Source organism: Apis florea, unplaced genomic scaffold (assembly GCF_048593485.1).
Source record: "Apis florea isolate Af1SG1 unplaced genomic scaffold, ASM4859348v1 contig_2492_pilon, whole genome shotgun sequence".
NCBI classification, from domain to species: domain Eukaryota; kingdom Metazoa; phylum Arthropoda; class Insecta; order Hymenoptera; family Apidae; genus Apis; species Apis florea.
Genome location: NW_028256593.1, coordinates 1,608,731 through 1,625,516, shown reverse-complemented (window position 1 = coordinate 1,625,516; position 16,786 = coordinate 1,608,731). Strand labels below are relative to the sequence as shown.

Sequence of the window (16,786 nt, the reverse complement as noted above, 5' to 3'; positions counted from 1 at the left end):
ATGCTGCAATAGAAAAATTTATTCATTTAATTATTTTTAGAGATTCATTTTTTGTTTATAGTTTATAGTTTGTAATATACAAGGTATTTAATATACTTAGGACTTCTTTAGAGAGTCAATTCTACTAAAAAACCAAATATTTTATCATAAACCAAAATAAATACAGAAATTGTTATATAAAAATCAATTAAGACTTATTTATTAAATTATAATATATATTATATATTATAATATATAATAAATAATTTATTATTAATAAATAATATATAATAAATAATTTAAGTTTACCTTAGATAAAGCAAGATAGAATGAAACAAAAATCTCTCTATTTCCAACCATTTTATCAAATGCAAACTCAAACTGTTTATAATTTATAAATAAATCTAAATATTAAATTATTATATTAATAGTAAAAATATTTTAAAAAATATATTTTTTTTAATCTTTAGAATCAATCTTCCAAATGTCCTATGAATATAAATATTTGATATTATTGTCAATTCTCAATATTTTATTTGAAATATTCTTCAATTCATAAACTCGTGAATTAGATAATAGACATAATGTTACAAGTTTTAAACATATATTTATTATTCATTTTTTTGTGATTCACACATTCACACAATTTTTAGAGCTTCTTAAATCTCATGTAATTTATACAAATTATTATCATTTTGAGCTGCATTCAGTAAAAATAATCTTATTTAAGCAATAATGAATGACACTCGACTTGTGCAAATCTGGAGGTATCAAAATATTTTCTTTAAGTTATAAGGAAAACGATATTTTTACTTTTCCTTTTTCAGGAGTATCTTTTAATTTTCTTTTTTTTCATTTGTTCTCAGTGTTTATCTCTTAACAACATACTAAATCTTTTTTTCTGTCTTACAACTGGAATTATTTAAGGCCGTCTTCTTTCGCAACATAGGAAACTGTGTTAAGTTTGATCTTTCATCATCAGTAACAAGACTATAATTGCTTGCACTTTGTGAAGCTGATTGATAACTATGTGAAACTTACAAACAGCGATCGTACCTAAAAAGTACAAAGTACAAGCAAGTATCGATGAATATAGAATCACATATAAAACATTGAATTAAATAGTATTATTTTTATGTAGTAGGACATCTTTGTTTGATTTTGATTTTTAAATATGTTATTTCAAAAATGAATTTAATTAACATATATTTCTATATTCAATCATACTTGCCATCATTGAATAAATTATTGACAAGAAAAGAAACAAAAATTTCTTAGAAAGCCATTCTTACACTTAATACAGATATCATTAGTTTTTACATATATAAGCTCATTATAGTTATAGAAATATTCTATCTTTTCCTTTTGCACAAATAATATAATGCGCAATTAATGGTTAATTTTCTGTGTGATATTCAATCCCTGTTTTTGACTTAAATCTATAAAGTTTGACTAGTATGCAATACTTTTATATAATAAATAAATATATATATATATATTTCCGTAAAAACTATTTGCGAATATCGCAATGTAATAAATTTAATCATATATAGTATCCATTATTATAACCTTCAACAAAGTAAATTTACTTTAAAACAAATTTTATGCAAAAAGAATCATATAAGAAAAAATTTAAAAAGCAACATTTTTTGTTCGCTGTTTTTACAAAATGTATACATTTTTTTTCACACATTCATTTAATTCATTTTTCTATTTTATTATTTTAAAAAACTTTCTAATCCTTTTTAAAAAGTAAAATATTATAAAAGAAGCCCTAAAGGGGAAGAGCATAAATATCTATTTTATTCATTTTGGTCATTTGACCCCGATTCTTTATATAATCAAGGTACAGTAAAAAAATGTTTTCATTCTTGTATGAAATAAAAGGCACCAAGTTTTGCCAAACATTTAGTTTGTTATATGAGTTTCTTTCTTTCAATCCAATATTGAAAAGTAGTATTATCTTATAATGGATTTAAACATTTATGCAATTATTCATTTTTTACACTTCAAAATATGTTCTGACTTGAGATTTTTCTTGGAAAATCAGATAATTTATATATTCTAACATAAAATTTTCAATTTTTATAAAATTGATGTGATTTTACAATGCCTACTTAAATCTACATATTAGTGATTTGCAATAAAAAATACATTTGCAGCATCAATCCTGTACCTAAACGAACTACATGTAATTCTCAATTTTGGAAGAAATAATATTTTGATATATTCATCCCAGATATTCATTAATCATTGTCATAAAAATACAGGCTTAATTTTATTTACATGCGTGTAGCATTTCCAAAAATGGTAAACTTAAAATGGTATTGTAATTCAAGTTTAGTAGATTGCAAGTATCACAAATGAATTTTTTATCTTACATAAATAATTTAGTAGAATTTTCTAATATTCATTATTAATTATAATAAGCAATACATATCAATTTAGTTAAAACTTTGTACTTGTCTCGAAAGATATGATACTAAGTATATTCGTTCGTATCAAAGTAAATATATATGTAACACGAAATGAAAATATATAAAATATGAAAAATTTAGAAATATAAAAAATTTTTTTGGAAACAAAACATAATAACGATTACAAAAGTTTTAATAAATCTGCAATAGGCAACAATTTATACTTTTTCGAAATACATTAAAATGCTTACAGAAATGAACATATCAAATTAAAATTGAGTCTCTTGGCATTGTATCTTAAATAATAATAGTGTATCTTCATTAATTCAACCGATTTTCATATTTAAAAAATAGCTGTAATATATAATTAAATTTATATATCATAAATGATGAAAAATGGTATTAATAAATACCGTACATAAAAAATATATTATGTATGTCTTCAATTTTTTGTAACAGTTTGCATATTTTGACATATTTTTGACATACTTTCCTAAAATAATATATATGTAACAAAAAATGTAACGTGAAATTTACAAATACACATTTGAAATTTAGTTACTTTTTACTACATAAATAAATGACTTGAGTGTCTACAAATACAAATCATTTATCGATACAAACTTCTTTTACATTTAAATATATTAAAATTATGTAATAAATGCGAAATATGTTTGAAGACACTCATAGTGTTTACTATTACAATTTGCATATTTTTTGTCTTTTTCATTAAATTTTAACAACTATGCAATTCTTTGTCCCACTATTCATATATATACATTAATATAAGAACCATAGTGTATATTCTATCAGTAAATTAAAACGATTACATTATACCATTTATTACATTTTACCATTTTTTTTGTCGCTGTTTTGTACTATTCGTTTAAAAATACTGAAAGAATATATATAGTGTAACACACACAGCGATCTCACAACAAAACCCTTTTATGTAGCTCAATGTATAATTAATAAATTACATTAAAAAATATGAATATTGGAAATTCTTAAAACTTGTATCGATTATACTATAGTGATCTAATTTGCGTTTGCTCCAGTAGGAATAATTATTATTTTTTTTTTTTTTTTTTTTTTGACAATATCGTCGATAGAGAGAATCTGGTAAAATATTATTCAATTATTTGTGCAAAATGGAATTCGTCGATATGAATTACAGGAAAATGATTTTTCCCCATAAAAATGCTGTCTTTGCGACTTTTCTTTTGCACAAACTAATGTTTGTTATTTAAGCTTACCTGACTTGATTTTTGTGCAATATACTAAAAAATAAAAATATTTTAAATGATACGATATTCAAATCAATTCAAATAAACAATTGATAAATTTTTAAATAATAATAATTTTTTTTTATATTTGAATTTTTTAAATTCACGAAGATTTTGAAAGAAAAGAAACTTATAAAATAATTGAAGAAAATAGTCAAGTAAGCTTTTGATATTGAATACTATAAGGGCATGATAAATTCATGGTCCCATATACATTTCAAAGATGTTTCGACTAGATAATACATTAATGTACTAACATCGTGCCAGCGATACCTTACAGTTGCATTATATGCATAATTGTGTTGAAATTTATTTTAAGAAATCATTAATTTTTTACTTTTTTTTTTATCTATCGTTAGTTTTTGATAAGTAAAATCCAAAAATATCAATTTTAAATTCATGATAGTAAAAATTATTAATATTTAAACATAATCTTGATCGAAACTTAGGCATAAAAAAATAAAACTACAATAGAAATTGTAAATCCAATGTAAACAAAACTTAATTCCAAAATAAAAATTTAATTAGCAATTAATATGTCACTTGGAATGATTGCGAAAAGTTAAAAATTACATTATTTATTCCATTAACAAATTGACATAGATAATTTATTTTTTGTTATTTATACAGAATATTTTCACATTATTTAGTTTTTATTATCCAATTAAAAATGAAAATATCGAAAAATTATCAATCAATATGCTCGTAGTATAATGCTAATTTTCTATACTATCATGTCGATTATGTATATAATGAGTGACACTAAAGATATATAATTAAAAAAAATAGAATAATAAAGTATTATACTAATGAGTATTATATTAATTGATAATCGGCCAATATTCATATATAATTGAATAATAAAAATCGGATGGCAAAAACCAAACAATGTAAAAAAGATCGAACAATATATTTCATCTATATAATCATTTTATGACTCTTATTAAATGTATGATAATAACATTTTTTTAGAAGACATATAACTTTTGATACTATTCTAGTTAATTTTCATTTTCTTTAAAGTTAAAACTTTATTTATATATATAACTATAACTTTAAAATTAAAAATATTTTTGGATTCTATTTATCAAAAAGATAATTCTAATCGATAGATATAAAAATGAATAAAAAAATAATAATTTCCTAAAGTAGATTTCAACTCATGATTGCATTACATATTCTACATGTTATATCACACAAACTTACTTAGATTGTATACATCCTGGGCGTTCGTTATGCAAAAATCTTCTTTGTCAAAGTCATAATACAATAAGATCTCATCTTATATAAAATTATAATTTATAGGACTAGTGTATTAATAGGCCTGCATGCTCTTGTGCTAATGTCATTCTCAGGTGCTAATGGCTTATTTTCAAAACTAAAAGGCGTAGGCACGCAGTTAGCTTAGTTTCATACGTTTTGGTTGATTCGCGTTTGATGTATCTAAAGGGAAAATTTTAAAATTCTAAACTTTGTACAAATATAAAAAATTTCATTAATATAAAATAAATATAACTTACCTCCATTAGAAGTGGCACCAAATGCATTAATTAAAGAGCAATTTTGACTTTTCTGAAAGAAAATAACATTAATTATTAATTTAACAATTATTAAACATATCATATCTCTCATTTTTTGTTAAAAATACACACGTCTCCCATTACTGCAATTGGAGTTGTTCCTGTGGCAACTGCTACTTGATGTTCAATCAAATAAAACATATACTCATCATATAATAATCGAATTAAATGAAAAGACCCAAAACTAGCTGCACTTCTTAAAGTAAGATCACGGATAACCATGGAACTATCAAATGAAAAATTAAAAGATGATCAAAATAATAAGCAATTAATCATAATCTTCATATTTGGAATAATTACCTATAAAAGGACCATTTGAGCAAAAATTGTCGAGCAGCTTTTGCAAATGTTGGTTTTTCTTCAAATGGTTTAAGAACTTTCGTTACAACACTTTTCAACCAAATTGCCCAATCTTCTAATGAATTTTGTTGTTGTAGCGTTACTTTAAAATCTGCTTCGAGACGTTGTACCATTGCATAATCGCATTGACATACCCAAGAAGCCTATAAACAAACAAATTTTTCATAAAGAATCATTATTTTAAATTCTGCTTCGAGACATTGTATTATTGCATAATCGCACTGATATATCCAAGAAGCCTACGAACAAGCATAAATTTTTCATAAAGAATCATTATTTTAAATTAATAAATATATGTACCTGTTCTTGCACATTATGAAAATCAACACGATTTAAATCAGCTAGCATTTGATTTATTTGACTAGAATTCTGAAGCACTGCACGTGCAGCTTGAGCAAGATGATTTAATGATGTATAACGCCTTAATGTCTGAGCAAATGCAGATACAGCAGTCAACTAAAATAAAATATTTATTAAAATATATTTTTAAGTATAAATAAAATAAAATATATACCTTTATTTGAGTCATTTCTTCCGGACAATCAGCCATTGCTGATGTTAACCATGATTCTAATCCTTTTGCAAAATTTCGAATAGATTGTGTTAATGAACCTAAAAATTGTATTACAATTAGTATTGTAATGACATAATTAATAGACAATGAAATGATCAACTCACTTGGTATGGGTCGCAATACATTAGGCATTAATACTTCTACCAAATTTTGATAAAATGTATAATCAACTTTTCTTATGAAATCTTGAACTTCTGAACATTTACACATCTGATATAGCTTAGTCCTAAAAAAAACACAAAATATTAATAAATTTTTAATTATAAATTGTATTTTTAAAAATCAATATAATAATCTTACTTTGATAAATATTTTTCCTCTTCACATTCATCACCATTATTATTGTCTTGACTACGCCAAAATTCTCTCCAAAGACTTTCAACAGTAGCAAATTCAAAATTAAGAACAGCATCTAAAAAAGCTTCGCAATGTTCTCTGTATATGCTACGGAACGTATCAATATCTTCTAACGTACAATCTTCTGGAAGAGATGAACTGTGCCCAACTATTATTTCTGGAAATTCTGGAATGGCACCACTTGCCTCACCAAGATATTGGTGATATTGTGGCGGTGAATTATTCGAAGAAATGTTTGTATTTGAATGTGGATTATTTTCATATGTAGTATCCTGTTTTTGATTTACAAATTTGAATCGTTTCGTTTGTGAATTTGTATTTTGCTGTTGACGAGGTGTTCCATCTTCATTTAGCATAACCAAAGGAGAACTGGGTTTAACGCGAATTCCATAATAATGATATTTTGAATTTCCTCTATAAAAGATTTTATAGATTTTTAGAAATTTTTATAGAAATTTAATGATAATAATAATGATTAAAAATGTAAAATTTTTTACCTTGTGCCTAAGCGTCTGGTTCTTAAGCCCAAAAAAACGGAACGTATTAGTTTTCCAAAACTTGCAGCATTTACTGGATCTAATTTATTTTCAGAACAGTGACGTAAATAATGATTATAAAGAGTGGATCTTGGAAGAGAGACACCATCTGCTGTTTCATAATTTTCAAGCAACCAATGAACCTAATAGATAAAAATTATTATAAAAATTATTAACATTAAAATTATATTATTTGCAAATATTAGATATAATATTAAATTAGAACTAAAATTTCATAAAATTACATATAAAATTGTTTTGCTTAGGAAAAGCTCTCGAAAAGCAATGACGATTTGATTAATTCTGATAAATCAAAAATAATATGATAGATAATCATAAAAATAGACAGATAAAAATTTGAAAAAAAATTTTAATCTTATAAATAAGATTATAACAGCATTTTATACTGATAAATAAAAAAATAAAATATCAATGCTGTTCTAAAAAATTTCTTAACAATGAATAGTAGTGTATATAAGCACTGATAACATTTATATTAAAAAATATTTTTCTTGTTTTATTGTGAAACCAAATTTTGAGCTATAATAAAGCTTATATAAAAATGCACTTTTAAAAAAAGCAGTCTTATATATTATGATAAATTAGTGTTTAGTTTGCAAATAATTTAATATTTATTAGCTTACTGTTGCTTGAGAAACTCTAGTGGCATGTGTCATATTTGCAGCTGCTGTTGCAGCATCTTCCACGGTGACAGCAGTACTTCCTGAATTACCGCTGATCAAATATGCCCCTCCACCCCCGCTAACCACAGTTTCCTATCAAATAACCCAACATACTAATACCTTATTAAATCCAATTTTAAAAAATAATTTTATTATAAATTTTTATTCTATAATTTTCTAAAATGATCCATATTTCTATTGCAGATATAAAAAATATCTACAGAATCTGTATTGTTTTTAAGTATTTGCACAAATATAATAAAAAAATTAAGAGCAACAAAAACTATAAACATGCATTATTATTTTACCGCATTTTCCGTTTGTGGACTAGCACGTGCAGTAGCTGCAGATATTAACGCGTGTGCTGTTGGATCTCCATCTACAACACTTTGTTGAATAAGATATGTCCCATTACCTTGAGATAACAATTGACCAGTTGTAGAATTTGAACCTTGACCAGTAACCTAGATATAATAAAATATTTTCATCATTATGATTACAATTTATGATAATATTACAAAATATATAATAAGTTTATCGTTTTATTTATTGATTGAAACATAAGATTTTGTATAAATTATACTATACTTGAGCATATGTTACTGGAGTAGTTGCTGGTGTATAATATTGACTGGAAGCAGGAGTGTACATTGCTCCTGCCTCTCCAACAGCATATACAGGATATGTCCTATAAGTCATAAATTATATAAAATTTAATAGAACTGAAATGTAACATTGATATATTACATATTTGCCAAAGAAGATGAAACAATGTTTATATTCTTTCAAATAATATAAACAATAAGTTAAGAATAAGAATGAGAATATAAACATTGTTTTATCTTCTTATGAAAGATTACAAATAAATAGTAGTTACATCTGGCCATTTGTTGGTATATATGTGGAACCATCCCCTTCAACATATTGAACATAAGTAGGATGAGAAACCGACTCAGACCCCACAGCCTCTGGTTCACCAGACACTGAAACAAATATAATGTATTTCAATTTTTTTATATAGTTAACATGTTTCATATAAATTAAGTTTTTCAAAATATGCACAATACTTAAGAGTTATAGAATTATACCTTTCCAATTGCTAAAAAATATAAAATATCTAAACATACACTTGTATTTTTAAAATAAAATTTGATATCCAGATTTAATATTTGCTTTTTATTATTATCATACAAATAAAGAAGTATTAGAACATGCAAGATTAATAAGCACATAATAATAAATAATATGTAGCTATTTTATAAATAAATAGTATATTAATAACTAAAAATAATGCATGCTGATTATATTCTGCCCTCACCTACTGCCGTTGTGAGGGATGCGTAGGATGGTGAGTCACTGGTGCCTAGTGTAGTCAGAGTAGAAGAACAGAGGTGCATGTTTTTCAGCAGCATGGAAAGGGCCAAATCTCTACTCAAACACTATAATTTTTTTTCAAACTGATCCTGATACTCACCCCTAACATACTCAACTTATAAGGAGTGTCCCAATTTATTTTAATTTTCACATATCAATACTAATTTTTAAGACCAATTTTTTAGATTTGAATATTTTGTAAAAATATAATTGGCAACTTCAAAACTAATAGCTGAATGAAATGAAAATATGTTGAAATTATTTTTGACTTAAAACGTACCTGTTACTGTAATAAAATGTGGAGATCCACTGACAATGGTACCAGCAGACGTAGATGCAGCATCAGAATCAACGAGGGTATGCTGACCAGAATGGGTAGTATTCACTACTACTTGTGCTGTAACATGTGCTGGAGTACCTGTTGAGCCATTGGAAGAATCTGCAGCTGCTTCAAGTGGATCCTGAACCAATAACTAAATTATTATTTATAGTATGCATGTTCTCATGATCAACAATAAATTTCTGTATATAGCAAAAATATTTAGAAATCATTTTTTCATCTCAATTTGCTTATATCATTTTCAATCTCAAATTAATATATTTTAATAAAAATTATTTACATAAAATAATCATTAAATATTTTAAAAAGAAATCTTATTATAAAAAAAATTTATGAATACTATGTAATTTAACAAACCTGTATAGGTTGCAAATTGTTTGGGCTAGAAGGATCAGAACTAGTAACAACAGTGATAAGTTGCTGTCCCCTCGTAGATTGACTCTGTGCTGCATTACCACTGCCACTGGAGCTAGAAGTAGTCACGACAACAACGCTTGGCTTAGGTTCTACCCCCACTGTTGTAGAGTTACCCCCACTGTTATTAGCTCTAGTGGATGCTGCAAGGGCATACTGAGCTCCTGTCGTAGTCATGGCAATCACTCCTTCACCTCTTTCTATTCCCACTGTATCACTACCACTATTAGCTCCCCGTTTGTGAAAGGAAGTATCTATAACCAGATATATATATAGATATCAATAATGTATTTTAATAAATTCAACATAAAAAAAATTGCTATATTCTATTTATAAAGTATAATTATTAAAAATATAATTAATTGATAAATTAATAAAATTTAAAACAATAAATTTAAAACAATATTTTTATTAATTATCCATATATTTCAAGTTATCTCTAAAACTATTTTTTAATAATTTTTTAAATGTAAATAAATATTTATAATTGAAAACAAATTTTATATACATTTTTTATATAAATATATAATATAATATAATACAATGTGCAAGTATATATTGATTATTTTTTATATTGTAACAAATATAACAATCATTTAAATATCGAAAAAATAATACTATAATACAATTAATCATTTTTATTATGGTAAATTCAAGAATACATATTGTATATCAAAAATTTAATAAATAAAAAAGTTGAATGTGATTGAATGATGATATCGATTATTAGTCGTAGCAATAGATTAACAAACATCCTAACCTACATAAAAGACAGATTGTCTACGTAATTTTTCACAAGTGTGCAGCATTCAATAATTTACAGATCAAAGAGAAGCCTCAGAAAGCTTCCAATACGAATGAAACAAGATATATTGGTACATTCTGTACCTATAGGATGACAGGTACTAAACAATGTTTTAAAGGAAAAAAACGAAAGGGAAAGGGTTGGTGGCTAAAATGCAATATACGCATGGCTATATATATATAATTTTTGTCAAGAGGGTAGAAAGTATCAATAGGAAAACTCAAATATCATAAGTGCAATTAGAGACTATTAAATTTCTGTTTTACTTAATAGCAATAAATTTTATTAAATTAAGTTGTACATCCGGGAAAGAATGTACATTATAAAAAATAAAATATTATATTAAAAAAATATTAAAAAATTATATTAAATATTATATATAAAAAATAAAATATAAAAAGTGTTATTATAAAAAATTGTGTTTTATTAAAAATTATTTTAATTAGTTTTTTGCTTGTAAATATAATTTCAATATAAAATTCAATATAATATTTTATTTTATAAATAATAATTAATTTAAGAAATAAATATATTGCAAATGTATTTTAGACCATTATTTTATTATTTAGACATATATACCCATATATACCCAATATTATATCATTCTAAAAAAATGATTAGAAAGCAGAATATATATATATGCATCTGGTCTCTGTTATGCATGACTGATGCTTGAAAGTACTATATATTTTATGTATTAATTACATTACATATTTTCTATATAAAAAAAATAAAAAAAATACATATTCTTTCACATTTTTTACAAATTCAAAATATAATATATTCACAATGTACAATATATATCTATAAAAATATTTACAAATTAAAAAGTTATTGTATTTGAAACTTAAAATTTCTTGTAATCATTATAGAAATTATATAAAAAATAAAAATAATTAAATAAATCTCTAAAATTATATATTTTGCAGCTATAATTTTTTTTATATCTTAAAAAATACATTGAATTAAATACATAGAATTGATAAACCTATTTTAATTAAATGTTATACAGATATATATTTTATATTTTATATTTATTATTTATTTATTTATATTTACTAATATATAAATAGATTGCATAAAAGATAAAAATTAAAAAAAAGGAAAATAAAGCAAAAAATCTGCAATGATTTTCTATAAAAGAAATTAATTAATCTTAGAGAAAAATATTCAAATATATATTGTTTTAAGAAGTACAACATTTTTGAAAATATTAAATGTGTTAAATTATAATATAATCAAACATTAATTTAATAAAAATCTCTTTTTGTATAAATATCTAAATATATAAATATATAATATAGATATCTTATTTCAGTTATTTTTGTTAATATTCTTCAATAAATCTTCACATAAAAGAAAATTAAATATTAATGTATAAATGCTTATAATGTAAAAATATCAAGAAATTTAATTACAAAAAATTTTAAAATAATAATATTTGAAATTATTTGAATAGTTTAACATAGCATTTATCAATAATCAGTTATATCAATTGTCATTACACAAATATATATTAAGAATGATAAAATTAATATAATAAATCTGAGACGATATTAGAACATCGAATATCAGAATTGTATTTAGTACTAAAATTTTGTATGGAAAATCACAAAAACACGCGCATGAACAATTGTAATTAGAATGATAAGAAAGCGCGGTTCGTACATTTCTTTTTTACTCACCTGTCTTCATGAATGGCGTGTACTTTCAATACGACGCCCGGACGCACTTGCGCGACCGAACGTGTCTCCCTACGTATTTCAACCGAGCTTTTGCCGTTCAAGGAACCGCCGAACTTGTCACCCAGGAAACCATGCGACAGTAAAGGCACCGTAGAAGTGGAAAAGCGGAGCAGCACACTCCGACGAACCTGTATATTTTGTTGTCGACGGCTAGTCGGAGTGTTGGTTGTCTGCTGCTGCGGTCGCCTTGACTACGGCATCACTGCCCGCGTCACAATCAGTACCGTACCTAATTTTTATTTACTAGGGTGCGATAATTACGGTAGAAAATGAACAACAAAAGCACTTATATCATTATAATCTTTGAAAATGTTTCTTTCTTATTTTTCTAAATTTGTCAATTTTTATTACTCGATCAAAAGTGATTAATATATATATAATTGGCAACATATAATACATATATAAATTTATTTTCAAATAAATAAGATAATATTCATTCTTTAAAATATATTATTTTTTAATTAATTCAATTTTTTATTAAAGTTTCAATTAATTGAATTTTATAATGACGAATTAAATTAACATTTTAACAGATTACATTTTTTATAATAAATATTCATTATAAAAATGTGTAAAATTCAATATTTCAAATTAATAAATAATTATAATATTATGTAATGTTATTTTTAAAATCTGTTTATAGCGAAATATTAATAATAATCAAATTATATTTATTAAAATATATTCATATAGATTAATTTTGAAGCGGGTTCATAAAATTAATGATACGTTTGTGAATAAAGTCACGCGTGCCTTTTTTCATATTAACATATAAATATAAGATTAAATCACTAAAATCTATAATATTTGTTGAGATAAGATTTAATTGTAAATTTTTTTCTTAGAAAATATCTTATTCAAAAATAATAAATGTTATTCGTGAACAGAAGCTTATTATATATTATATATAGTAGTTGTGTGCATGCGCAAACGAATATGATAATGTACAGATTATAAGTATGATACTGACCAATTGCATTATAATATTTGCTTTGTTTTGATGAATTATTTAAATTAATCGTTGATTTTTAGCCAACTAAATATGAAATATATTAGATTTTTTCTAATTCTTTAATAATATGTCTGTAATTTATTTGAATCAATGACCCATATGAATATACCGCGCTTTTATGCGGCGCGTTGTTTAAAATTATCAAAAAAATTGTAAATTATTGATTATCTTGAAATTTAATATTTCATAAATATCATTAATATTTATTGTATATTATTGTATAAAAAATAAATAATGTATATGTTTTTTTAATTGATTAAATATATAATACTCAATGATTAGAATTATAGAATTAGAAAATTTTTAAATAATTAATAATATGCGTTAACGATTTAAATAATACATAAAACTTACTCGATAACAAATTTTGTGATCGGTAATAAATAATTGGTAATGAGGATTCTTCCGCCATCATAATGGAATATCTCTTGGAAAAAATGGAACTGTATTCATCCTCTTCTTGCCACTCCATACTTTCGCGAAGTCCACGCGAAAGTTTCTAAGTTTTAATCGCGGGAAAAACTTTCGATTGTATCCCGAGATACGGTTTCCACGGGTGCAAATTATTTGCTCTTTATTCCAGAATATCGTAAACTTTTTTCAACTACGTTTTATAACAACCAAAGATCGAATTATAGTTCTTCAATTGCAGAGAACAATATACAACTCTTTTTAAAAAGTTTAATAAAAAAGGCGGGTAAATTATAATACTCGCGAATTGTAATTGTAATTTAACTAATGATTAGTTTAATTTATGCAAATTATTTATATTTAAAAGTTTTAAGAGTTTTTGAAATATGATCAATGTGCGTATCATATTCATGTTTTATCTAATGCTGCGCATGTAACGCAGTGCTGGTACAGTTCTTTATACTTGATAATTTAAAGATGATGACTTCTTCAGAAATTGAAGTGGAAAATTTGACTGAGAAAAATGCAGAAGAATCTGCAATTTTAGAAGTAAGCACAATAGCAGTCGGCGGTGTTATTAAACAGGAGAATCGTGATGTCGATTTTCTTTCAAATTGTAGTACCTCCATCGAAGGTTCCGTGGTAAGAATATAACCTGTAATTTTTGACAATTATTACATGTATATATTGCAAAAATAAAAGTCACGAATTTCGCATAAAATTTCATTATTTATTAATTATTTTAATTTTTTATATATTATATATATAATATTTTAACATTATTTCATTTAATTTATAATTTAATTTTTAGATAGCTTCTCCTTCCATTGACAGTTTTTCTACTTTGCCAGAGCAAGAAATATCAGATTTTCAAATAGATTCTAAAGATTCTAGAGATTTACAAGTAAAAGTAGACAATCCTCAAAAACATCTTGAAACTCTTGAAACTTATATTACTTTTCGTATAACAACAAAAGTAAGTTTCATTTTAAATATTTATTTATAAGTATATATGCATCAATAATAATAAAATTTTTGTAATGTTTCAGTCTACAAGACAAGAATTTGAGGAAGGAGAATATATTGTTAGGAGACGTTATAATGATTTTATTTGGTTAAGACAAAAATTAGTAAATTCATATCCTACACATATTATACCAGTGAGACATTATTTTATATTAATCTTATACTTTTTTGTTTATTCTTAGAATAATTTTTATGAATTTATTTTATTATATTATTTTATATTATTATATAACTTATAAAAATTCATTGCACATTATTATTATTATTATTAATATTATTATTATTATTACAGCCAATGCCTGGAAAACACACATTACTTGCTCAATTAGATCGTTATTCCAAAGAATTTATTATAGCACGCATGAAATTATTACATATATTTCTTAACAGAGTTATAAATCATCCAATTCTTAGCTATGACAAAAATTTATACATCTTTTTGACTACTAAACCTGCAGTAAGAATATTTTTTATAATTTCTTTATTTAATATATAATATATAATTTAATATATTTTTGGATATATTTATACTTATATTTTTTTAGGAGTTTCTTGTACATCGCAAAAATCGTGGAAATGTTCTTATTAAAATGACTGATTCTCTGCAAAATATAGCAAGTACATATACTATGAAACAATGCCATTTTGAATTTGAGCAAATTCGAGATTATTGTATAGCTCTTAATGAAAAATTAATAACTATAGATAAGATAAATAATCGTATACATAAGGAAAGGCAAGGTATTATAAATCATAAGTATCATTATTATTTTTTTAGTATAAATTCTATTAAATATTATATATATATGTCTAGATTATTTGTTAGAATTACACCAATTACATCCAATTTTTACTTTATGGGCAACTTCTGAGCCAGAATTAGCTTCTTTTCTAATGGCAATTGCTAAAGCAATAGAATGCAATGCAATGGCTCATCAAAAACTTTTAGAAAGCACTCCAAATGAAGAACGAGAATATATTTCTTATGTAGATGCAGTTAAAAGTGCTTTATCCCGACGTGATTCAATGCAAATTGAATATGAAATAACTGTTGAAGAATTGGCAAAAAAGAGATTAGAAAAGGATCAGGTGCGTTTTAAATTTTCTTTTTAAATTTAGATAGTATTAATAAGCTGTAATATTTTATAATATTCATTATTTAAATAGTTAATGGATTCTACGAGTGGTAATACTTCAACACAAAATTGGGGTGGATCACTTTGGAAAGCAGAATCTCGTGATGAAAAATTAGAAAGACTCGGTCAGACCATTCCACGACTAGCAAAACAAGCTGAATTATTACAAGATCGTATGGAGTGTGCGAACGAAAATCTCCGAAGTGATTTACAAAGGTGGAATGTAGAAAAGCAAATGGATTTAAAAAATATGTTAATTTCAATGGCAGATCGACAAATTCGACATTATCAACAGTGTATGAATGCATGGGAAGAAATTCTTACTGGTTTAAAGCTAGATGGCATAGGATCTGAAGTTAGCATAGGACCACCTATTAAAATTCCCGTTTGAATGATACAATCTTTCATTTTTTAGATATAAATATAATAATTATCTTATGCATTTATAAAAAAAAAATTTATAATTAATAGTCACTATTTGTGCAATAACATATTTTATTGCATTTAAGAAACTGATCTTTTCAGTTTCGTTATCGCTTCACAATAAATTAATAACTTTATCTTTTAAATCTTAAATGTTTTTTGTAGAATATGTGATTAATACTTACATAAATTATAGTGCAATAAATAATTGCACATGTTGCAAATTCGTATATATTTCAATTTTTTAGATATAAAAGATGTTATGATGAAATAGCTTTATAATATAACGTGGTTGCATAAAATTAACGCGAAAACGTAAATGAATTTA

General features: G+C 24.4%; 2 protein-coding genes across 8 annotated transcripts; one reads left to right on the top strand and one right to left on the bottom strand.

The window, feature by feature from the left end:
• Positions 1–566: 566 nt before the first annotated feature.
• Positions 567–14,405, bottom strand: Rfx (regulatory transcription factor Rfx). 7 transcript variants are annotated; one of them, XM_012487077.3, is made up of 18 exons: positions 12,391–12,654; positions 9,844–10,154; positions 9,427–9,619; positions 9,091–9,135; positions 8,650–8,755; positions 8,361–8,460; positions 8,081–8,236; positions 7,734–7,865; positions 7,051–7,232; positions 6,497–6,967; positions 6,301–6,422; positions 6,137–6,234; positions 5,923–6,078; positions 5,563–5,765; positions 5,335–5,488; positions 5,203–5,254; positions 4,889–5,125; positions 567–1,035 (listed from the first exon to the last, which is right to left on the bottom strand). In XM_012487077.3, exons 1-17 carry the CDS (start codon positions 12,398–12,400, stop codon positions 5,082–5,084), a joined length of 2,535 nt encoding a protein of 844 aa, XP_012342531.1. In that variant the 5' UTR covers positions 12,401–12,654; the 3' UTR covers positions 567–1,035; positions 4,889–5,081. The 7 variants fall into 7 exon arrangements, with proteins under 7 accessions (XP_012342531.1, XP_012342526.1, XP_012342527.1 ...); XM_012487072.3 differs by lacking the exons at positions 9,091–9,135; positions 12,391–12,654 and adding an exon at positions 13,817–14,405; XM_012487073.3 differs by lacking the exons at positions 9,091–9,135; positions 12,391–12,654 and adding an exon at positions 13,817–14,377 and having other exon boundaries at positions 9,427–9,607.
• LOC100865621 (sorting nexin-7) lies at positions 14,273–16,604 on the top strand. The gene is made up of 7 exons (XM_003694066.3): positions 14,273–14,515; positions 14,685–14,849; positions 14,923–15,033; positions 15,192–15,356; positions 15,445–15,640; positions 15,714–15,988; positions 16,067–16,604. Exons 1-7 carry the CDS (start codon positions 14,351–14,353, stop codon positions 16,424–16,426), a joined length of 1,437 nt encoding a protein of 478 aa, XP_003694114.1. The 5' UTR covers positions 14,273–14,350; the 3' UTR covers positions 16,427–16,604.
• Positions 16,605–16,786: the final 182 nt, after the last annotated feature.